General features: G+C 49.3%; 1 protein-coding gene across 2 annotated transcripts in view; it reads left to right on the forward strand.

The window, feature by feature from the left end:
- Window positions 1–24,678, forward strand: part of HGD (homogentisate 1,2-dioxygenase) — a 61,993-nt gene that overhangs the window by 12,812 nt on the left and 24,503 nt on the right. Inside the window, exons 2-7 of one of the 2 annotated variants that reach the window (XM_032785908.2) lie at window positions 3,142–3,213; window positions 6,636–6,724; window positions 11,292–11,397; window positions 17,772–17,831; window positions 20,002–20,093; window positions 21,135–21,169. In XM_032785908.2, coding sequence (XP_032641799.1) covers window positions 3,142–3,213; window positions 6,636–6,724; window positions 11,292–11,397; window positions 17,772–17,831; window positions 20,002–20,093; window positions 21,135–21,169 — 454 coding nt within the window. The remainder of the gene's footprint in view (window positions 1–3,141; window positions 3,214–6,635; window positions 6,725–11,291; window positions 11,398–17,771; window positions 17,832–20,001; window positions 20,094–21,134; window positions 21,170–24,678) is intronic. The other variant, XM_075071840.1, reaches the window with a different exon arrangement.

Raw genomic sequence — 24,678 nt, forward strand, 5'->3', positions numbered from 1 at the left:
CAGTCATGAACTGCTTTTGATATTTCATTTCACAGCAAACAGGAAAGAAGAGTGTTTTTTTTTTTTAGGGGATCCTAATTTGGGTGCAGCTGGGATTCTGTCCAGCTAATAGATTGGGTCAGCTGAGAGGGTCCAAAGCACTTTAGATTTGAGGGAGCTGATGGAGTCTCTTGTAATAGCAATTTCACACAGCAGAGAGCTGAACTATGAGCTCACCTCTTTTCCCATATGTTGCTGCACTGTGGACATTATGCATCTGAGGATTTCTCTAGCTAGATTAGCAGACACGCAAGCTAATCATGTCTCTGAGACTCAAACTATCCCACCCTCCATCAGTTTTAGTTCAGAACATTTCACAGGCACATATAATATTCTGCACATGATCACATGGTGTCTTTTCCATATGCAGAGGCTTTTTGCATTAACCCTCCCCTCACTGTGGAGATGACATGTTGCATCAGGCCCGGCCTGCCCTGGCCTTGGAAAAATAAGTTGCATTCCCCCCACCCCACCACACGCATGCTTACCTCACCATGTTTGCGTCTTTGGTAAAGGTGAATGCAGTGAGTAGGGCTGGTTTAATTCTAGAACTGCTGCAGTCTCATCAGATCTTGCTGCAGTTCTGTTTGGGGAAAAAAAAGGGAAACAGAAAAAAAAAAAAAAAGCTCCATTACAATACATTTGCCAGGACTGCCTCTGGTGACCTGCTGTTTTGCATATCAATATGCATCTTGCAGCACTGCTTGCAGAAACACATGGAGACCAGAGTCCCAGTGATTTAGTCATTTGCAGGAGGAACAACGGGGAACTTTCTGCCTCTAAACCATTGGTTCCCAACTGTTTGCGCCTCTAGAGCCAGCAGGATTGAATTAAGGTGATCTGTGGCTCCCTGCACATAATTGTGGGGACCTTCATGGCCCCTTCCCTATGCCATATTCCTGCCCCCTATGGTGCAGTAGCTCTTGCAGCATGCCCCCTCTACCATGCCACAGAGATGTCCCCTCATATTCATTTGCTTCCCTCAGGGTCCCTTCCTGCCTTCTGACAATGGTGGAAGGTGGCAATTTTGATAAATGGTAACATTTCCTGAGGTTTATCTTGATTATCCCAAGATCATGAGCAGCTTTTTTAAATAATTGAATCTCATGAGTTCTATGATCATATCACAAGGATTAATATCTCTGCCAGTTTCAGTGCACTTTGAGATTATTGTGACAGCTAGTTGAATTCACTGATAAGCCCATCCAACCCCTACTCTTAAGTGTTGAGTATTTCCACATCCATCCCCTATAAATTTTTCTGTGGTTTGCATTATCATTTGCTAACTACACAGTGGTAGGACACAGCGTTTACTGCCTTTTGAATGGTTTTCCACTTGGAGCCTAGAAATGTCACAAATAAATCTCTGGAGAACACACACACACACTCTGTGCAAGCCAGATGCTTTAAGTGTCATAGGATGCAGGTGAGAGGATTGTTTGAGACATTTTTTAATCCTTCCAACCCCAAACATCAGATGCTTCACCCAATATCAAGAAACCTGAGGCCTTATCTACAGTGGGTGTTCAGCCACTGTTGTAGCTGCGCAGATGTATCTGTATTGGTGCAAATACTCCCTTACCACCTTTAGTGGGGGAGGTAGTGTGACTTGACAACAGGGAGTGAGAGAGTCCAAAACGTGTAGCCACGTGAGGGCTGTTACTAATTGCTGATGCTCCCAGTAGCTGGTGTCCAGTGGCAGTAAAAACTAAAAGGGCCAGTTCCCAGAGTAAATGAGACCCAGGATTGTGCAGATGTACCTTGTGCTCACAGTGGGGACGGAGGCTGAAGTCTTTGCAGACTGAGCTTCCCCCGACCCAGCCTTGTGGCCACTGTCAATCCGACCCCCTTTACGTGGGGCAGGGGAAAGAAGTTGCACAGCTGAACTGAATTGTTTGGTTTGTGACCAAAGTTTTGTAATCCACACCTGAACCAATTAAATGCCAGGTATGTGAGAGCTGGGACGGGCAAAGTAGCTCCCCCTCCCCAAGGTATAATTAATAAACTTGCAGCTTGCCGATTAAACCCATTCCATGGGCCTGTCAATCATTCACCTGCTATCGTAGGCAAATCCTAAAGTGCACATTCTGCTCTGGTGTGAATGGTGACTTGCACCAGTGCAGTTTATCATGGCTTTGAAACAGGGGTTAGCCCAGTGTTAGGTTTGGGGGGCCAGAGTAGGAGGAGGGATGAGGAGGAGCCCAGCTCTCTTCCCTGCTGCCGTGCAACAGGCAGGAGCTATATGCCTGAGGAGAAGCCAGGATTGAGAACTCCACCCCGTGCTCGGGAGCCCATGCAGGCAGAGCAGGCCTAGGAGGATGTGCAGCTCACTTTCTCTAGTGTGGATCCCCCATGTGCATCAGCTTAGGAAACTAGATAAAACTTTTAAAATATTGCTTGTCTAACATGGCAGCAGGCGCTGGACATTAACTGAGCTCAAGCCTAGTCAGACAGTAGCAGTTTGGTGCATATCAGTGACCCAGTTTGAGCTCCAGGTGTATGTGCACACGCAAGATTACTGACAGGTCCTTTTACAGGGGGCGCTGTATGTCAAGACCTCTCCATTACCCAAATGACTTCAGATTTGCATTAATAACCATGTCCCGGAGCCCAGTAAGTCACACCAGTTTATAAGACGGTATCGGTATGCAAGCAGATGTTACGGCACTTAGAAAAATCACCTCTTACAGAGTAACCTTGTCTCAACATTAACTCCGGTGCTAGCACTCCTTCATAATGTTAGTGAAGTGCTTTAATACGTTGTGTGGAAGCGGCTACTCGAGGGTATTATTATTGCTGAACCCAAGCATACTGTTATCTTGCATATCCAAAAAGTGCCATCATGGTACAGTGCTGGGTGCATTCACACGTGCAGACAGATTAGACTGAAAAGGAACCTTGGCTATGTCTGCCAATATTATCGTTGGTTAATGAAGATAGATAAACCCCTGTACACATATTGCAGAGTCAGTCCTCTGAAATAACCAAACCGAAATAGATCACTTGGCAAAGTCAAACTGTACCCAAAGAATTTGGAAAAAGCACATCTGTTTATTTTTAAACACTGATGTATGAGTGTATGTTTGTGTTGTTATTTCATAGTACATGCCAGGATTTGGTAATGAATGTGTCTCTGAAGATCCACGCTGTCCTGGAGCCTTACCAGAAGGACAGGTACTGATTTATTTATCTTTTTTAATAGCAAGGAGTAGCGTGGGCACCTGTTCCTCTGCTATTTTGAGTCTCAAGATGCTGCCATGAATCTCAAGCCAGCCACTACAGAAATGTTAAGGAGCCTCCTTTTTGCAGCATTAGAACTGTGTATTAGTATAAGTTATAGTTAAGGGTTTCCAGACAAATTTCCTATTTTCGTCATTCATAACTTTCCAAAGTTTTCACCTTTGGGGCTGAAATTTCCAGGCCTGGTCTCTGTCCCAGAGTGATTTTTGGAGGAGGAAGTTGGAATAAAAATAGTTCAACTATGTTTGAGAAGGAAGGGGGTTGGGAAATTAACATTTTCCTCATTATAAAAAAAAATTTGTGACATTTTTCTCTCAGCTCTAGGTCTGATGTGGATTGGGATAGAAGCTTGAAATCTGGGAGAGAAATAGCCCTACAGAGGAGACCTGTTCCAGTCAAAACTGATTTTGATTAGACTGAGCGATGAGTCCATAATAGGGCAGTTTCTCCTTTCTAGGGATAGGGGTAGGGAATAGTTAGCCAGTCATGAGCCGAGAGGCTCATTACAAAAATGTTAAAAGTGAATAAAATAGAATAATTAATTTCCAAATATATTAGTTTTCTAAAAAAATACTTTTCCTTGTTCTTTAAATAAAGGCCCGCAGGCCTCACTTCCTCTCACTATCCAACTTCTAGAAATAAGAGCAAGTCATCAGGGAAATAAAGACTATGGGCCCAGATCTGGTTTCATTTACGCCAAAGTAAATCCACTAAGCCTGATTCTCCACCACCTTGCATATTGTGAAAGTGGTTGTACTTGGGCAGGATGGGCATAAAACCCACCCGCAGCAGGATGGCAGCATTTTACACCCTGCTCTGCACTCTGTAAAGGTGTAAATGCACAAGGTGCAAAGATGTGCAGAATTAGGCCCTGAAGCATAAACTGTACACATAGGAGGAACAGGGCCGGCGCTACCATTTAGGCAGCCTAGCCAATTGCCTAGGGTGCCAGGATTATTGAGGGGGCGGCATTTTGCCAGGGGGGCGGCAGGCGGCTCCGGTTGACCTGCCGCAGGCATGCCTGCGGAGGGTCCGTTGGTCCGCGGCTCCGGTGGAGCTGTCACAGTCATGGCTGCGGATGGTCGGCTGCTCCCGCGGCTCCAGTGGACCTCCCGCAGGCATGCCTGCGGCAGCTGCACCAGAGCCACGGACCAACAGACCCTCCGCAGGCATACCTGCGGCAGGTCAACTGGAGCCGCCTGCCGCCCCCCCCGGCAAAACGCAGGAATGCCTGCAGCAGCTCCACCAGAGCCGCGGGATCAGTGCGGGGGGCGGCGAAATGGCCGGGCGCCTCGGGCGTGAGAAACCTTGGCGCTGGTCCTGAGGAAGGAAGAGTTAGGATTGTATAGAAAACCTCAACTCTGGCATTTCCTGACTTCTGAGGACTTCTAATACCATTGTTTTTTTGCTGGGAGTGTATACTGTAGACAGTTAAACACAAGTCACGGATGGGTTAAATGCAGTCTAGAGGCCCACCTACCTCCACAATGCAGCCTACATAACTATAGGTGCTCCATCCTGATGTTTGGCATGCTCATTACATTCTGGGACCTGTAATCTCCAAGGGCTGCTCTATTCAAAATGAGGGCAACTGCAACCTGCACCAGTTTACGCAAATTAGATGCAGCTCTCAGACTCCTGGTTGCCTATGCAGCACACTCTGCTGGGCAAAGTTTGGTTGCCCCTGACAATACACAGTGTCAAAACAGTTAATACAAGATTTGAGAATGAGGAAAAAATACCAGGTCCCAAAGGTCCCCTCTGCGGTATTTATAAGGCAGGCATTTGCAGTGATGCAAGCTAAGATAAAAACTATGGGGGCTATTCATCCCCCCGCCTCAGAGCATACCATACTCACAAGGTGAGGTTTAAGGATTGAAGAACTAGGTGCATTATGAACAGGGCCGGCTCTAGCCATTTCGCTGCCCCAAGCACAGCGGCACGCCACGGGGGGTGCTCTGCCGCTCGCTGGTCCCGTGGCTCCGGTGAACCTCCCGCAGGCGTGCCTGCAGATGCTCCACTGGAGCCGCGGGAGCAGCGGACCCTCTGCAGGGACGCTTGCGGGAGGTCCACCGGAGCTACCTGCCACCCTCCCGGCAACCGAAAGAGCGCCCCCCGCGGCATGCCACCCCAAGCATGCGCTTGGTGCGCTGGTGCCTGGAGCCGGCCCTGATTATGAAGGCTTTACATTTTACTCTCACACACCTGGCACTGGATGCTGTTAGGGCAGAATGGGAGACTGCATGGCCCACTGGTCTGTTTTGGCACAGCAGGGTGGCAGGATACCAGGCTAACTGCAGATGAACTATATGCCTGATCTTGTACAACAGGTAGCTGGAGATACCAAATGAGATGGACTATTTGTCTGTTTCACTAGGGCATTTATCTGGGTGCCTTTGTTTCGCACTGAGCTCACAATAAAGAGATGCCAGTCTAATTAAATGAAAATCTTTAGCCCCTTTCCTTGAAGAACAAATATTTCACCAATAAACTCATAGCAATTGTTTCACTCCACAGCAGCCAGAACCAAGGGAAAGGCAGAGCGAAGTGGGGGAGTTTGCACCCGGCTGCATCACTGAGCTGATGGTTCTAAAACCCTGCACAAATGCAAAGAATTCCACAAAGGCCACCAGGGGGAGCTAACCCCATTAGCATCTGGAGGCACTGTCCCATTTTTAATGCCCACTGTGGGCATCTTTTCCCTAGGTGAGGGGTAGTGTAGTTAGGGGAACCATGGCAGTGATGGAGGGAAGTATCCATTCTCTGTGCAGTGATTGTATACTTACATACATTTGCTGCAGCTCCTGTAGGGCTATGAGCCAGGGGCCTTCACCAGCACTCTGCAGACAGTGCAACTTTCTTACCAAGAGCCAGGTAAACACAAAGCATGGGAAAGGACATCCCAGTTCTGGGATCCGGATCAGCCCCTCCAGACATCTTGATGATAAAACAATGTGCTTGATAACCTGATTGATGTTTTGGTTGCTTTATTGATGATTCCCCCATAAGTGTTGCTCCTTAGTGGTTGTAGAACTTGGTGTATACCCTACCCTCCTCTTTGATTCCTTAGAGCACTGTGTAAGTTCCAGTGTATAAGGAAAGTGATCTCAGAGGCTGGCTGATACCCACTGTATCTCATGAGAGATGGAGGCACCATGCAAATATCATCACTGGTTAATCGTATTATCAGTGAGCAGAGGATGAGGCCATTGACAAGGTCCATACCGTTCTGAGCGAGTGGACTATGCTCCAGACCACCTAGAGGAATTGAGAATTTTCTTTGTGGTGATGAGACTAATGCTAATATTTGTGCAGTTGTCTTTAATCGGTTTCCATCATTTTCTCTTTTGGTTTAGAATAACCCTCAGGTCTGCCCATATGGTCTGTATGCAGAACAGCTCTCGGGCTCTGCCTTCACCTGCCCCAGGTCCACCAATAAGAGAAGGTACTGTGACACTGCCCTGGGACAGCCATGATATTTTGCTGCATGCAGGCAGCAAGGTTGGTGGTGAGATCTGACTGTGTATACTCAGTATTTCCTGAGCTTGTAAACAACTCTGTTGCATGCTGGGAGGGGGGAACTGTTTGGAAGGGAGAGGAAAAATCTCAGTGGAGTGAAGTAGGAGGTAGATCTTTTATGGGGGATGGGAAAGCCATGCTGGGAGTGGGGTGGGGTGCAGATCAAATAGTGAAGGAAAGAGGGAGGGTTTCAGTAGAATCAGGGGAAAGGGACAAAAGGTCTCAGGTGAGGGTGATGAGGATGAGCTGGTGAGGAAGAAGAAGATCTCATGGAATGGGATCTGTAGGTGAAGAGGGAGGGATAGTTTCTCTGAGAGGAGGATCTCAGTGCTCTGGGGAACAAGGTGAGGGTCTCAACCCAGTTGCTAGTGGCATCACAAAAACACACCCTCAGAATTGGCCCTTATTGGCCCCTTGTTGGCAGTGTCAGAAGATGGGCTATGGGACTTGAACTTTCCTCTCATCCTAGAGAGCGTCTCTGTGGGTCAGGGTTTAGGCCCACTGGCAGTGGCTGGTGTGGGGGAAGCTCCCACTGCCGCCACTGGGCTGTATTTGATCTTTAGCTAAGTAGAGGCGTCGGTCTGTGGGCTGTCAAACTGGCACCAGCATGCAATTGACCACAAAGAATTCTCATCAGATGCTGGAAACAGTGAGTTGCTGTTTTGAAGAAAAAGTCCTGAAGTTCAGGCCATTGCCTGATTGCAAGAGATTGGTTTATCATGTCACTGCTCCTGCAGAGGCTTTCTGTCCCCTCCATTGGTTGATCAAATGAAAGACAGATGCATCATCAGAGCTGCCTACCAGTGCTCTGCTCTCCAGGCTGGTGCCATCTCCCAGGGTGCGTGGGAAAGGGGATGACTCATTGTATCTGCATGGAAATGTCCTTGATGGAAATTTTCCATTTCCCAAGGAAGAGCTCCTCCCCCCCACCCCCAAACTGAAGTGAGCAACCTTAACAAGGCAGAGAGGCTGTGGCATCCTTGTTTGTTGCCTTCCTGATTATCTGGCCACCTGCCTGGTTCAAAGCCCATCTCCTGGCTTAGCCCATTTTCTGTGTGCATGCTAGCTCAGGCACCAGGTGTAGAAAGGAAGAGAGGCTCAGGAACTGGCATAGTGGACAGAAAGGAAGTAAAATGCAGATCCGTTTATCCAAAGGTTCAGGGCCTTGGGTTATGTCAGGGCTTCATAGGAAGGAAGGCCTGTGGCAGAAAGCGGGGCTAGGGTGGAACTCAAGGCGCAGGCCTGACTCCCTCTGCAGTGTTCAAAATGCAAACTCAGATGTGGCTCTTGAGCCCCTCTCTCACTGAATGGGCGTGCGCTGAGCTCCTGACCCCATAGCACAGTACAGAGCTGGCCAGGTGCTTTTTCAGGATGGCCAGCTTGAAAGGGGCTGTGCTTGAAGAGAGAAATTAGAAGGCAAAATAAACTCAGGAGACAGAATCACACTTTCGTTTCCTGGAGTTTGGTTAAACAGGTTTGCACTGAAATTCCCATGCTGTATTTACCCTCTAAAACCCAGTTTCCTCAGGGGAGCAGGTGTGTGTGTTCACCCTTTCATTGCTACCCAGACAAGACTGTGTTTCTAATGGGGAAGTGGCAGCACTAGTGAAATATGTTCACCAGGGAGGCAAGGAATGCTGGGCTGAGCTGAATCACAGAGCATGTTGCATCTGCCCTGCTTTGGCTGTTGTGGATGTTTAACACATGAGAGACCCCAGTCGTCGGCAGGTAGGTCGGCAGGGACCTCAGCACATGAGCCTCTACTGTATGAGCTAAAGCCAACTGCCTCTTAGCTAAGGCTGTAGAGCAGACTCATTTAACTCTCTCTCTAAGGGCTTGTCTTCACTTACATTTTATGGCGTTCTAACTTGCTGGCTCAGGGGAGTGAAAAATTACCCCTCTGAGCACAGCAAGTCTCAGTGCTTTAAAGCGCTATTGTAAACAGGCTCGTGGAGGTGGATTGCTTCCACGTGACCACACTCACGCTGCAAAGCACTGCTGCGGGAGCGTTCTCACAACAGCGCTTTGAAGTTTCCAGTGTAGCCATGCCCTAAGTGGTCTCAGTGCCACTAGATGGGACAGAACACCTCACCCAGGAGGTGTGTGGGTTACAGGGCTGCCGGGGGAGGGAGGCAAGTGGGGCAATTTGCCCCAGGCCCTGGGCCCTGCAGCGGCCCCCACGAGAATATAGTATTCAATAGTATTGCAACTTTTTTTTATGGAGGCAGCCCCCGAAATTGCTTTGCCCCCTGAATCCTCTGGGCAGCCCTGGTGGGTTATAGATGAGCTGCATTCCACATGAGGCATGGATGTTTCTGCTCCACACAGTGGCGAATAATGTATTGCCCAGTGACCCAAACAGACAGTTTCTGGAGCACAAGTTGTTTCTGCTGCAAGGGAAAGTAAATCAGATAATTCAGTTACATCCTGTTCAGCAAAGTCTGCAGCTTTGGGCTGAGATCTCATTAGTTTTCATAAACTAGACAGGGACATGTCTGACTAGTGCTTGGATCGCGATCTCTGGAGAAAACCCATGTGGATTTGGGAACTGCTATTGATGAAAGAGTAAGTGATGGTAAGGCTAAGATTTTGTCATGGATATTTTTACTAAAAGTCATGAGCAATAATGAAAAATTAATGGAAGCCATGACCTGTCCCTGACTTTTACTAAAAACTTCCATGATAAAATGAGGAGCCTGGGCAGCTGCGAGTGGGCTGGAAGCTCCAGGGTCCCCCTCCGCTGGGGGCTCCAAACTCCGGGGGTTCCCCCTGCTTCCATGGAGGCTGGGAGTTCTGGGGGTCCCTTCTGCTGCCTATGGAGGTGGATAGCTGCGGGGGCCCCCAGGGCGGTGAGGAGCAGCAGGGGTCCCCACTGTTGCCCACAGCAGCTGGGAGCCCTGGTGGTCCCCCCTGCTGCCCGCAGAGGCAGAGAGCTCTGGGGGTCCTGCCTGCACTGGCTGGCAGTTCTAGAAGTTCTCCCTGCCGCCCGCAGTGGCGGGGAGCATTGGGGGTCTCCCCTGCCACCCGCAGTGGCGGGAGCTGCAGAGATCACTCCGTTCTTAGAGGCAGCCAGAAGCGGCGGGGGTCCCCCCAGTCACCTGCGGGGACAGTTAGTGGCAGGGGTCTTTCCTACTGCCCACGGTGGCCGGGAGCTGCAGGTGGTCCGCCTGCCGCCAGCGGCAGCAGGGAACTCTGCAGCTCCCATGACTTCCGTGACCTCCATGACTAAATCACAGCCTTAGTGATAGGTAACCCAGGCTACGTCTGCACTACCCAGCGTATCGGCGGGTAGCAATCGATTTCTTGGGGATCGATATATCGTGTCTCATCTAGACACGATATATCGATCCCTGAACAAGTTCCTATCAATCCCGGAACTCCACCAACCCGAACGGCAGTAGCAGAGTCGACATGGGGAGCCGCGGACATCGATCCCGTGCCGTGAGGACGGTAGGTAATTCAATCTAAGATACTTCGATTTCAGCTACATTATTCACATAGCTGAAGTTGTGTATCTTAGATCGATTTCCCCCCGTAGTGTAGACCAGCCCCCAGTGTGGTGCTAGGGGGTATCAACTTTCGTGAAACCTAGGCTCTGACTACCTATGCTCACTAGCCATCCCATGGTACTGTTTGCAGGAGTACGATGTTACTTCCAGTAACCTGCCAAATGCAAACTCTAGTAATTACCTTCTGCCTGCCTATAACTCCCCTGTAGTTTTAGGATATGTCTTCACTGCACAGTCAACCCCGTCTCTTACCTGGGTTATAGGCCAACCTCCCTCCCATCCACACAGAAACTCTCTTACTTGCGTTTAGGTACTGTAAAACCAGGCTAGCTGACCCAACTGGGGAGGATTAGAACCCATGCTTTGCTTTCACTCTGGCTACAGCCCAGGACAGGGGCTAAAGTACTCAAGTGTTGATAGTCCTCCAATGCCTTCCCACAGTTCCCCAGGAGGTATAGACAAGTTTTCTGCAATTGACAGAATGGACTAGGAAACAATCCCAGAGCATCTCACTACACACAACCATGGGCTATGCCCCCAGACACACACAAGCAAGAGGAGAAACAGTGTGGACACAGTAACGGGGGTAGGGCTTTGCAGGGTGGCTTCTCACATCCAGGCTAGGCTAACCCTGGTGCCAGTCATCCCCATAGACTGGGGAGTGAAGAGCCACCTTTAGTTAAATACTATGTTCTTCACTGCCAGCTTTCAACCGTTGTGTTGCTGTGTGCTGTTAGCCACTGAATTCAACCCCAGATGTGGCTGCATTTCCATGAGAGATAAGGTTATACATATTCATATGTCTGTGTGTAATTATGGCCCATAAAGTACTTTGGAATCTATATAACTGTGAGGATTGATTGGAGAACTAACAGACAAGAGGTCCACCTGATCTCATTGAAAATTTCATAGGTGCTGTCGAGCACAGAAACAGCTATTTGGAGAGTCTGGGCTTGGTCTCACTGGTGTTTTCTTTCTCTGTAGCTGGCTGTATAGAATTCTACCCTCTGTCTGTCACAAGCCCTTTAAACCCATGGATCAAGGCCACCTGACACACAACTGGGATGAAGCGGAGGCTGAACCCAACCAGGTAACCAGATCTGAAGAGAGGGAACATCAGTATATGGAAACTTATGACTGTGTTCAATGGCAGCCCCACCATGCCTAAAGCACAATGGGAACTGCACTTTTAAAATGTTTGTTAGCATGAATCTAGCACTGAAATAAAGACAAATGTGTGTTATTAAAATCCCAAAGACACATTTTGGTTCTGACAGTACTATAACAAGAGATAACTGCTCTTCCTTCCAAAGATCTCCATGCGCTCTACAAACAGTACTCAATCCTCCCAACACCCCAGGCAGGAGAGTAAATATTCATATCCCCATTTTAGAGATAGGGAAGCTAAGGCGCTGAGTAGTTAAGTGACTTGACCAGTCAGTCACACAGTGAGTCCCTGTGGCTAGAACCCAAGAATCCTGACTCTCAGCCCTGTGTTTCAACTACTAGAGTGTGTTTCCTCACGTACATGTTAGCAAATTGGGTGCTGCCCTTGGTCACTTGGCTGATAATCAGCACAGCCCTTGTAGTCACCAAATTTGGGCAGTGCTCAAGGCTTCCCCCAAGCCATGGTCCCATGCTTGCCATCTCTGCTGCTGCACCTTCTCAGTAGGGCAAGATTAACCTTTTGTGGGCCTGGCGCCAAACATATTTGTGGGCCCCCATGGAGGCAATGGAGCATGGCACGGGGAAGTCAGTCCCTAGAGTGAGGGGGCAACCAGAGGCAGTAAGGCATGGCAGGAACAGCCCAGACCCATCCAAGAGTACTGTTTACAAACCAACAGTTGCCAGATGCACAGTGGTGCACCGGCCCCAATGCTGCCAGCATGTCCCTTCACCCTCGGGGATAGGCCTATGCTGTGCCACACTGTGCCTCCACTCAGCACCCCCCGATTCTCTATTACCAGCATCCCCCACACCTGTTATGCCCAGCGCCTCCCCACAGACTCCCCCATCACAACTGCCCAGCATCCCACACAGAACCTCCACTCCCTAGCATCCCAACACACACAGACCTCTCCCACCATGCAGCACATACCCAACAGACCCCACCCTGTCTAGCACCCAAAATATACAAATCTCCCCCAGTGCCCTTGCCCCTCACAGCCCCACACTCCCCACTAGGTTTGCCAGTTTTGGTTGGATGTATTCCTGGAGAATTCATCACATGACATAATCTTTAATTCAAGATGAATCTTTAATTCCTGGAGACTCCAGGCCAATCCTGGAGGGTTGGCAACCCAACTTCCCACATGCCCCCCCCCCCCCCGAGACCCACTCCCCAGTGCTCTGCCCCCCGGCAGCACTCAGTGGCCCTGCTGAGCTAGAGCAGAGCAGGGATTCCCCCCTCCCAGCACAGTGCTAGGGGGCAGGATAGCTGAAGGTTGTGAGTGGCTCCGTCTCCAGGGGTCCAACCCAGCCCTGCCTGCCTGGTTGCAGGAGTGGGTGGGGGAGAGCAGCCACCGACTTCCCCAGCCTGCCACTTCTGCAGAGCGGTAGGGAGAGGCAGGCCCAACCCCTGGGGAGCCCAAAGGGGACCGTCACCAGCCTGGAGCGGCAGAGACTGAGGGCTCTTCAGGCTGTCAGCAGCCTGCCAGTGATGGAGGCAGAGAGGAGCCCTCAGCCAGCCGGCCAGCTGAGAGGAACTAGCAGTGGTGGGGGGAGGGGGCGGGGGCAGAAGGGCCAGGAGGTGGAGAGGAACCAGCCACTCAGGGCGCAGCACAAGTGGAGCGAACCAGGCTGGTGGCCCTGGCCCCATGGCACCAATGGCGCCATTGTAAACCTGGACTGTTTCTCAGTTTTCCCAGTCAAAAGGTCATCCAGCAGGCAAAGGAGCAGATCGTCCCCGCAACAAATTCACTCTGCTTGTTTTTGGAGATGTTACTTCCTTCCTGTATGTTTCTCCTCAGCCCTCCTTGGAAATCAGGTTTTGTTCTAGAGAGTCATGCAGAGCAATTGCATTTGTCCTCCTTGCCATCATCTTTAATCATGATTTCCTCTCCCCATCAGCCACACAGCATTTGGTTTTGCTAATCTGCCTCGTTCCTCCTGCCATCTTTCCCTCTCTGTGTTCTTGTATTCATTGGCTCTGGCTTCTCTTGGGTTGTATCCTCGAGGGATCATCATTAGCTAATTTCCAGCCAGCCAGTGGCCCCACTATTTATCTCAATATTCTCCCAGTTGTGCTGGAATATGTTTTCCAGTCACTGTGACAGGATCATATTTGTGCATCTTTGTCTGATGCTCCTTTGTAGCTGAAGTTTTGATGGTTTCTATTATAGCCTCATTCACCCCTGATCCCCTTTCACAAACAGAACTTAAGATGATGATTATTTATTAATATAGGTATCTCTAAAGAACCCATCCCGGAAGTATCTAGAGCTATTTATTTACATTACATTGGTTCCCTGAAGGAAGAGTGACAAAACTGCCATCCCCTCCGTCACAGTTTAAAGCCACCGTAATCAAATGTAGGAAGATAATTCCCTAGAGCTCAGAATGGGGAGTCATTTTTCAACTGACATCTTAGGAGAATGAGAGAGGAGATTCAGTTTCTCTGACAAGGAGAATGTCTCGCAATCACTATGGTGTTTTCTATAGTACTCATCACTCTAGTACCCGGGCAGCTCTGGTGGCACTTCGGCTATCTGTATCAAGGGCCTTTGGGTACTGGGAGCCAGTAGGTGCCACCATTCCTTTGCTTTCTCAAGTTCTGATAGCTGATCTGGGAATATAGTCATGATCAGTGAGTTAGTTGCCAGAACCTATTGGTCATAAACACCACAAGGCCAGGGTGTTGTTTGGGTGCTCACAGCCTGCCAACACAATTGATCTTAGGTTTGGCCCCAGGGTTGGTGTCTTGCACAGTTCACTTCAGTTTTCTGTGGAATCTTTTATTTATCCATTTATAAGGAGCCCACAGTGAGTCACCTAAGGACCTGATCCAAAGTCCACTGAAGTCAATGGAAGGCTTTCCCTTGACTTTCCTGGGCTTTGGATCAGGGCCCAACACAATAAAACCCAAACATAACAAAGAATCATCCAGTTGTTTGAATACAACTCAAAGCCAGGCAGCAGCCTAACATCTAGCAGAGGGTATCAAACTCTTTTGGAGGAGGGAGCTGAATTCTATGTTTCATTATGGTCCATGGGCTTGGCTATAATTTCAGGACGTTCTACTCCCCTCGTTCCATGGTGGACCTCCCACTAATTTCAGTGGAGGTTTGCACCGATATCAAGAGGAGAATACAGCCTTTAGGAGGGAGCTAAACATTATTATTTACTCAGTAATTTGTCACATTCAATATCACTCAGTGAGAAAATCTGCTCTCCTTTAAGCCACCTTTATTTCTGCCGTTTGTTCCTTTTCTTTCCTATCTCTCTTTCTCCCCTCTTTTTTGTTTTGTGTCTCTTCTCTGTTCTTCCATCTGCGATCCCTTGCCTGCAGTGACTGTCCGTTCCCAGCCGTCAAGGGCTTAAATTAATCAGCCGTGGACACTGAAGTTGTCACTTTTGACACTGAAGTATCATCATTGCCCTTTAGAATTGTCACTCCCAATGAGATGAATAGGGAACAGGGAAGGTCACACCTCTGAGCCATTGCTCTAGGCTGTCTGCAGACTCAGACAGACATGTCATCACTTTGTATTTACACTTCGTTCACATTTAGGAGGTTATTGCTGCAGCAATGAGCCATAACCTGATTGTTTCATGCTGGTCATATGAGTACATCATGAGGGCCACATCTGGTCTGACATCTAAATATCTTCTCCCTCAGAGGCCCTCTTTTTTGAGCAGCCAAAGTCTCTTTGTGTGCAGAGCCCCTTGGGACATTGCTGCATGGCAACAAACATGCTGAAGGTTCATTCAGATGCTCCCAAGGAAGAGCATTGTACCCAGTGTTCTGGCCTATTGTATCCCAGCCCTCTCAGTCAGCTGTGGCATCATGTGTTGATCCCTTGCCAGTTTGGTCTGTTAGCTCACTCCGCCACTGCTTATGTATCATATCCATTGTTGTTATGACTATTATTAATAATAAATAACCCTCTGCTCTTCTCCAACCCCTTCTATCCCCAGATCTCAAAGCATTAATGAGATAAGCCCCATCCCTTCTGTAAAGCAGACAATTATCATCCTCATTTCATGGGTGGGGGAACAAAGGCACAGAGCAAGGTAGTGAGTTGCTTAAGGTCACATAGACAGCCTGTGAACTTGGACCTTCTAACATTGAGCTCTATGTTTTAATCACTAGACCATCCTTTCTCCCAGGGCCGGTGCAACCTATTAGGTGACCTAGGCGGTTGCCTAGGGCTCTAGGATTTGGGGGGCAGCATTTTCTTTGGTGGCAATTGCGGCGGACGGATCTTTGGCCTCCCCGGTCGCCACCAGCATTTAGGTGGAGGGAGCTAGGGCAGGGGAGCACGGGGAGGGCCACCTGCAGCAAGTATGTGGGGGGGGTGGCATGCAGGGGAACTCCCCGCCCCAGCTCACCCCTGCCCCGCCTTCTCCACAAGCATGCCATGGCTGCTTCACTTCTCCCACCTCCCAGGCTTGCGGCACCTAAGCTGATTGGCGCCGCAAGCCTGGGAGGCGGGAGAACTGAAGCAGCGATGGCGCGCTCGGGGAGGAGGCGGGGCAGGGGTGAGCTGGGGCGGGGAGCTGCCGCACGGCTCCCCGGGCTGGGGGGGAGCTGCCGCGATGGGGGGGGCGCCTCAGGACAGAGGGGGGCAGGGAGCTGCTGCGGGGGTGGGAGGCGCCTCAGGGCGGGGAAGGGTAGGGAGCTGCCGCAGGGGTCGGGGACGGGAGAGGGCGCAAGGAGGAAATTTCGCCTGGGGCACAAAACATCCTTGCACCGGCCCTGCTTTCTCCTCTAGATATCAGTCCATCCACACTTTCTTTAAACTGCCCCTGACACTTAAAAAAGTATCAGACTTATTTAGTACAAGTGAAAGGCAATTCGTAATTATTTCACTCAAGTCTTTTTCATTTATACTTTCTTGATCCATGTTATTACCTTTTTAAAAAAATTGATCTCCTGTAGTACAAAGACAAACAACGCTTACTTCCCTGTGTTCAGTAAGAGACTCTGCTTGGCTGCCCTGACCTGGCTGCCCATGCCAGGGCTTGAACCGCAGGACTTCTTTGTAAGCAGATGGCTTCAGAGAACAGAGCAATTATCTGCCACTAGCAGTGCCAAGCCTGGTGTGCAGCTGATTAAGAAGTGATGAACTCCTGCACTACCTCACTCAGAGGTGCATCTGGTGTGGCCCAGCACACCACCACTTTGTTTTCCTCCTAAGGTTAATCTTCAAGGAGACTCTGACAAGTCATTTAGGCTCAAAATTTAGATTTTGGTTTTTTTAAATGTTACAAAATGTTACATGAGTTAAGAAGGACTGTCAGCAGAGAGCCTGACTGCCCTCAGATCCACCAGTGTTAATCCGGAATAACGCCATTAAAACCCAGACACTTACATTGGAGTAAACTTGGAGTACATGCAGGAGACTCAGCAGGCATGTAGTGGGATGGCTACCCCGAGCCACCACCTGTGATACCCCAACTACACCACTATTTCTACTGTGCTAGCTGGAGCAGAGTTAGCTCAAGAAGATCTGTGCAGGCTGGGAATCACACTTCTCACCTCAAGTGTAGACATTCCTTCAGTGTCACTGAGATCACAATTGGGGCCCAATTGTTGTAAGGTTTTATTTAATTGAAACCTGTCTCCGCAGTGTTAGGAGCTTGAGAACCAGAGAGCGAAACTGACTGCCATTCCAAGTAATATATACTTCTCGACAGGGCTGGCTCTATCATTTTTGCTGCCCCAAGCAAAAAAAAAAAAAAAAAGCTACTTGGACTGTGCTGCCCCAAGAATGGATGGAATGCTGCTCCTTAGCATTTGCCTCCCCAGGCACGTGCTTCCTCTGCTGGTGCCTGGAGCCAGCCTGCTTCTCGAGCACCTTTTATGTGAGCAACTCCAAGTGCCTTACCAACAGCAGTTATCTGAGCCCGCAGCCCTCCTGTCTGACAGGTGGGGAAACTGAGGCACAGAGAACAGACGTGAGTAGCCCAGGGTCATGCAACAAGTGAATGGTCGCATGCTGAGCAGAGCACAAAATGAAACAAACAGCATCAGTGGTGACAAGTCAGTTACTCTGAAATTCTTTGCATGTCAGGTGGTGGTAGTAACACAGGGAAGGACAGTTTTTAAATAGAAGTTTCAAGCTTGGCAGCCCTCAGGTCAGAAAACGGATTTGCAAAATATTTTTTAAATCCCCTGTAAAGAAGAAAACCTCCAAAATGCCCAGCAGAGGGCATGGAGGGCTCTCTGTTCTTTTTAGCTGGCATTGTTCATATTGTAATGGCTGGCATTTCCTTCCTTACTTTGTGTTTGCTTGATTCTAGCTGAGATGGAAGCCTTTTGAGATCCCGAGAGCCTCTGAAAAAAAACTGGACTTTGTGAGCGTAAGTCAAGCAGCTGGAGCTTCCCGGGGCATTTCCCTTCTTTGCAGAGTTTAGCAGAGCCGATAGCAATACTGTGCAGTTTGCAGAGGGGAAACGGAGGCACAGAGAGCCCACTGACTTGCCCAAGATCATACAGTGAGTCAATGGCAGAGCTAGGAATAGAACCCAGGAGTCCTGCTCTTACTACTAGATTGTACGCTGGCAATAAACAGAGTCTGGGTAAAGAGCAGCCAAGCTTCGCGTATAGTGCTCTGGTACTGAAAAGTTGGAAGGGCTTTTTGCAGCCATAGATCCCCAACTGAAATCAACCAGGTCACTCAAAGCCAGAATTCCCTACCCTCCCAGGCTGGGTCTGACTCTGAAACTGCAGAGTGAGAAATTCACTGCTCCCTGGGGATAGACAGAGGATAGATAGATTCCAGCTGAGCCAAGCCCCATTCCTCTTATGAGCTCCCTGGCAAACGCTGTGAGGAGGACAGCAGTGCCGTCACAAGGGCGAGGTGAGTGAGGCACTTGCCTTGGACGCACAAAGCCGAGGGGCGCAGAAAGCAGTGGAGAAAAGACAAAAGAAAATCACTGGCACAACTGCTGCCGCAGGATCCTAGTGCCCCATCTCCATGCCCAGAGCAGACTGACTGAGCCTGCCCTACCCCCTCAGGCCCTTTCATTTTACAATGGGACCCTCCACCAGCACAGGAGGCCCCCCCACCTGCAGTCACCGCTCCTGCCCCATGCTGGGCAAGGAGGCAGCCCCATCCTTCACCTCCAGTGAGGCTACAGTCAGGGGCAAAAGCAGGGCAGGAGGCACATGCAGGACTCCCCGGCACTCACCATGGGGGAGGTGAGGGAGATTCCTGGACCTGAGAGGGGCCCTAGGAGCACATGCAGTGACAGTGGTGGGGGTGAGTGTGCTGCTGGGGGGTGGGAAAGGGAGAGTCCTCCCCCAGAGCTTGCTGCTGCTGGCAGGGAAAGGGCTGAGGGGAGTCCTCCTCTCTGGCTCCAGTCCCAGGGCAGCCTGCCTGCACCCCAAACTCATCCCCAGCCCTGCCCCACCCCAGAGCCCTCACCCCAGCCAGAACTTTCACCCCCCCACCACACTCTCAATCCTCTACCCAATCCCTGAGCTGCTCTAGCACCCCAAACACCTAATCTGCAGTCCCAGACAGAGCCCTCACCCTCGACACTCCTACTCTCACCCTGAGCCCCTCCCACACTCCAGACCCTTCATCTGCAGCCACAACCCTAACCCCTGCACCCCTCCCATCCCCAAACTCCCTCCCAGAACCTGCACCCCAATCCCCTGCCCCAGCCTAGGGCCTGCACCCCAGACCTCCCTCACCCAAACTCCCTCCCAGAGCCTTGGGGAGATAGGGGGGCGGAGTTTGGGCAGGGGTGGGTTCTAGGCGCCACCAAAATTTCTACAAACCTGCCACCCCTGATCCTGCCCTGCAGACCTGAACTCCCAGCATTCTCAGGACACATGCTGATCCCTAGTGGCCACTGCTGATATCCAGCATCTCCTTCCTCTCTCAACCTATGATTGGAACTGGATCGGAACCAAAGACCATCTTGGAAGCAACATTACCAGCCCAAGCAGTCAAAAATCACGAGTTAGACCCCCCCAAAATCACAGGCTCTACTGCCGCCGCTTCATTCATTCTTTGGCGGCAATTCAGCGACAGGCCCTTCCCTCCAACTGCTGCTGAAGAGCTGGCCTTGGGGGAGGGCGCAATTTTATATTCTTGCCTCGGGCACAAAAATACCTAGTTACGGCTCTGGAGGACAGACACCTGGGGTAGCTCATCTCCTCGGGGAGAGGGTGTTCCCCACTCTCTACCAGTGACTACTGGGCTGGGTCTGTGTCTTCTGGCACAGTTTTCAAAGCCCCCCCTCCTCTTTACTGGGCTTTTGAAAAGCTTCATGCGCTGTTAGCCAGTGGCCTACTGCTCTGCCGCTTATTCAGCTTTGAGTGATCTCCAAAGATCAGGGTCATTTTAAACAACAGCAAACAACAGTCATACGGAGACAGGGACCCCAGGTAGCAGAGGTGGGATCTGCGAGGAAGGAGGGAGTCCAGCCAGTGGGGCAAGCCTCATCTAAGAGGATGGAGGGATCTTGTCTCCATCCAGCTACCTGTTGCTCTTTCTAACTCAGTGTGTTTGTCTCCTAGGGTTTGCACACATTGTGTGGAGCTGGGGAGCCCAAGTCACGCAATGGGATTGCCATCCACATCTTCACCTGTAACACCTCCATGATTAATAGGTCAGTGACTATTAGATCTGAGGTCAAGGTTTTCCAGGGCTGTTAGTTTGCAAGTGATAGGCTTTGTCTACACTAGCACTTCTGCTGGCAAAACTTTTGTTGTTCAGCGGTGTGAAAAAACACATCCCTGACCAACATAAGTTTCACCAGCAAAAGTGCGGGTGTGGACAGCATAATGTTGGCGGGAGACATTCTCCTGCTGACATAGCTACCACCGCTCGTTGGAGGTGGTTTAACAATGTGGACGGGAGAGCTCTCTCCCACCAGCAGTGACTGCACGTGAGACTTTACATCAGCAGAGCTATAGTGGTGTGGTTCGCATTATAGATACAGCCTTAGTGTTAGTTTGCAACCATCCCAATACCATCTGTAATTCATTGCAAATGCTCACTGAGAGCACAGACCACATAGCAACTTTCTGCAAATAACAGTGCCTAGATATCCCTTAAATTCATGTGCACACAACAAAAGTACTTAGATACTATGGTGATGGATGGTATAGAAAGCCCTAACACATTGCACTCCCTTGGGTAAACATCATGCAAAGAGATGGGGCGCACATTGATCAGCAGGGAGGTGGGAATGATGAAGGGTTGGGGCTGCAGAGATAAGAGGTGCTTTTCTGCGGGGTTCATAGATCCTTATCCCATAGACCAAGCTAACCCTTGGAGGTCAATAATACTTAATATAACACCTCACAGACACTAACAGCTCCTCACAACAATTCTGTCAGGTGGGTCAGCATCATAATCTCCATTTTACAGATGGGGAAATGGAGGCTCAGAAGGGGAAGTGATTTGCCCAAGGTCACAGAGGAAGGATGTTAGCAGAGGCAAGACTAGTCCTCAGGAGTTCCTAGTCCTGTGCTTTGTGCATTAGATCATCCTGCCTCCTGCGAGCCTCTATGTGCTTAGTCTCCATCAACCCTGTGAGTGGGGCTCCCAAGGTTGCTTCCATTGGCATCACTGACACTCTACCTGCTCAAGAGACCCTCATGTTACAGCCTGTAGTATATGTGTGCCTGTGCTCCTTTTTCTTTAGGTGCTTTTACAATTCAGATGGAGACTTCCTGATTGGTGAGTTACTGATGTGACTTCTATTCCCCCCCCATCATTGGGGGGAGGGAGGAGGGGGATAGCTCAGTGGTTTGAACATTGGCCTGCTAAACACAGGGTTGTGAGCTCAATCCTTGAGGGGGCCATTTAGGGATTAGTCCTGCTTTGAGCAGGGGGTTGGACTAGATGATCTCCTGAGGTCCCTTCCAACCCTAATAATCTATGATTGCTAATCTCTGTTGCCATCAGCCCTCCTCTCTGTTTCTCCCACCACCTGGTGCATTCTTCTTTCTGGGAAGGTTTGGACTGTTGGTCAGTGATCAACATCACTCCTGGACCATCCAAAATTAGGTGGTTTGGTGATGGTTGAGTTGCCTGCCACATTCAGCTTCTCTCTCTCAGCCCAGGATTGTAAGTCTCTCTTTGTTTTTTAACAGGGCCTAGATTCCTTGGCAAGCTAGTCAGTGTCTGGTTCCTCATGCTCTGCATGTCTGCTATTGTGGGAATCCTATTAGGCGTGTCATAAAAGCCCTTGAGGTTTTCTGGAAACTATAAACTCTGGGATTGAGAGACAGCTCACAGCTTTGCTTCAGTCCAGGACTAGTGAGTCTTTGACAGCAGATCTGTGCTCCAGAGTTCCACCAGACTAGGATGTCCAAACTTGCAACAATAAGTGTTGCATTGGCACTTGAAATGCATGCATATTTAAATACTTTATTTCACCAGAAATAAATGCATGTGACCCTGATATTTGTTTATATCTTTTTTGATTGATTGATTGATTGATTGATTAATGAAAACGACTTGGTGATGAACTCATTCATCAGCAAAAATCCCAAAATACCAAACTACAGTTCCTCAGCTCTCTCCCCACCAGGAGGTGAAAGGGAGAGGGCACATTGCATGAATTTATAGGCCTTCCTGTTACAATGTGGGCCCTCCTGGGCCAGTACATTCAAGAGAATGAATGCAAAGGTTAACTAAAGACCGTTAGCCCCTGCTCTGGTAGAGTGGGAAGTGAATCATACTGGGTCTCTGCTGTGTATCAAAGAAGTGAAGGGGCAACCACGTGGGAAAGCAGGATCCTGTAGCCCTTGGAGACACAGTTTACATCTTTGGTGAAGGGGAGAGGCTTCTCATGTGAGAGAATGTGTTGAATAATCTCCCGAATCACTGTCTTGAGGTATAGTGCAATAGTAACCTCTGTTCTCCTTTTTTGTATTCTCAGAGTTCAGAAGTTTGGGCTCAGTACTACTCAAAAATGAATTTATTCTCCTAGTGGCGTAGGCACAAGGGAAGAGGAACTGACTGGCTGGCTCTGGGGATTGGCGTATGGAGCCTTTCGCATCTAGGTCTCTAATATAAATCCATCCTCAGCTGCTAGGCCCAGATCCTCAAAGGTGTTTAGGCACCTTGTTTCCTTTGGTTTCAATGGGAGTTAGGCACCTAAATATTTTTGAGGAGCTGGGCCCTCGTGACTGAATACTGCTCCCATCTAATGGCTCTTCACTGACCCTTAAGTGAAATGAATGTGAGGAACTCAGGCCAGTTCTTAGTGGATATATAAACCAGCCACAGCTGTCATTAACTGGACCTCTTGTTGTCCGTTTAACCTGAGACCAAGTACTGAATGGCTCAAGAAGGGTGAATTTGCGTCTTACCCCTCAAGGTGATCCTGCTGGCTGGAGAGCAGTGAGAAGCACAGTTGCACTACTGCAGCCTGCTCTGTGGATACAGAGCGGTCAGTCTGGCATCATTTATCAGCAGTTGCTTCTTTGAACAACAAAAGAATGTGTTCCTGTCCTTTTTTTCTGTCTGAGCAATTTGTTTGCCTGCAACATTAGTCTTCTTCTGTTTGCTATTTACAGACAACATTTCTCCCTAGGCCACAGTGTGAGGTGGGGTCAGGAAGAACAGAGTGCATCTGCAGCTAAGAGAATCAGGAGCCTTCCTAGGAGGCTGGTAGCATACCGGGGAGAAGAATCAATGTGCAGATTGAAGCTTCTAAATTGTGACTTTCGGTGGCAGGAAAATCCTCCAGTTCTTCTTCGAGTGCTTGCTCATATCCATTCCAGTTAGGTGCGCGCGCGCCGCGTGCACGTTCGTCGGAGAAACTTTTACCCTAGCAACACTCGGTGGGCCGGCAGGTCGCCCCCTGGAGTGGCGCTACTATGGTGCCTGATATATACCCCTGCAGACCCAACCGCTCCTCAGTTCCTTCTTACCGCCCGTGTCGGTCGTTGGAACAGTGGAGCGCAGCTTAGCTGACCTCCGCTTCCCTAGCTACTCGTAGTTCTTGTGTATTTAGATATATAGTTATAATCCTTTTATATATATATTTATCTATACTTATGCAAGAGAGCGATTTGTGACGATGGGTTCTGGGGGACCACTGAGTGCCAAATCAGATTAAATTGCTCAACAGGGCAGTCCAGCCCAAGCTGGGGTTTTTCAAACCTCTAAGGCAAACCAATACCAGCCAGACAATAAAGCGACCGATCGTTTGCACCCCACTGGCTACACCGCAGTTACACAAGCAATTTCCTTATGACACTCCAGTCTCCAGTACACTCACCAGTCCCACATCGTCCTGGATGATGTTTATGAAACAATCACCCCAGTAAGAAGAAAAAGTTCTCGTCGATCCAAAGGACCAGCCCCAGACTCAGGTAATAATACCCCAGATCTACCTCCACAAATCACGCTGGTTGCCAATGCTTTAGAATCTAACGATCTAAGTAATTCATAAAAAGGCAGAAAGATAGAGGTGAAGCCTAGAAGTGTTAAATGGATATCAATTACATAACGTAATGCAAAGTTTCTTTTGGTGTCAGGGCTTGTAGCATGATGAAGTAAAACTGCTAGGTTTAAAGTCCAGTTTCTGGAGAACATTCCCCGCTGGTGAATGGGTCATCAGTCCTTTGGTGTGCAGAGCTCAGATTGTAGCAAAGTCCCTCCAAGAGGTAGAAGCAGGCATTTGAAAAGACAAAAGGAGAATCAGGCCTTACGCCTATACTGAGACTTTTCCAGGTGTAAGTAAACACTCCTTTGTTCCACTTGTGGAAAAGTTAACAGCAACATGGAGTTTGCAGTCACATGGCCAGTTTCTGCTCACTCCAGTGAGCCCACAGGCATATCCCGCCTTCTTTCGATGGGTCAATGTGTAGTGAAAGCGTTAACGGGCCCTCAAGCAGGTCTAAGCCGAGCTGACAGCCAGCTTGCTGAGACCTTTTTCCATAATCACAGAAACAATGTTGAAATACAGACAATTAGCACAGCCAAGTATTCATGAATTTCAACTAACAGAATGATAGCAGACATATCAGACGCGCCATAATCAATAACCAGTGAACCCGTATACCTGGTCTTGACACCTTTATATGACCCCCCTTTACATGGATTTGGTGCACTACAGAACCTTGGTTGCAACGCCATTGTTCTATATGGTTCCATTTTATATCAAAACGTCACAGCCATGTACTACAATAGACAACCTGGGAGGGAACATGGTCTTCCTGCCTTTTGTCAGG

This window comes from Chelonoidis abingdonii, chromosome 1 (genome assembly GCF_003597395.2).
Source record: "Chelonoidis abingdonii isolate Lonesome George chromosome 1, CheloAbing_2.0, whole genome shotgun sequence".
NCBI classification, from domain to species: Eukaryota; Metazoa; Chordata; order Testudines; family Testudinidae; genus Chelonoidis; species Chelonoidis abingdonii.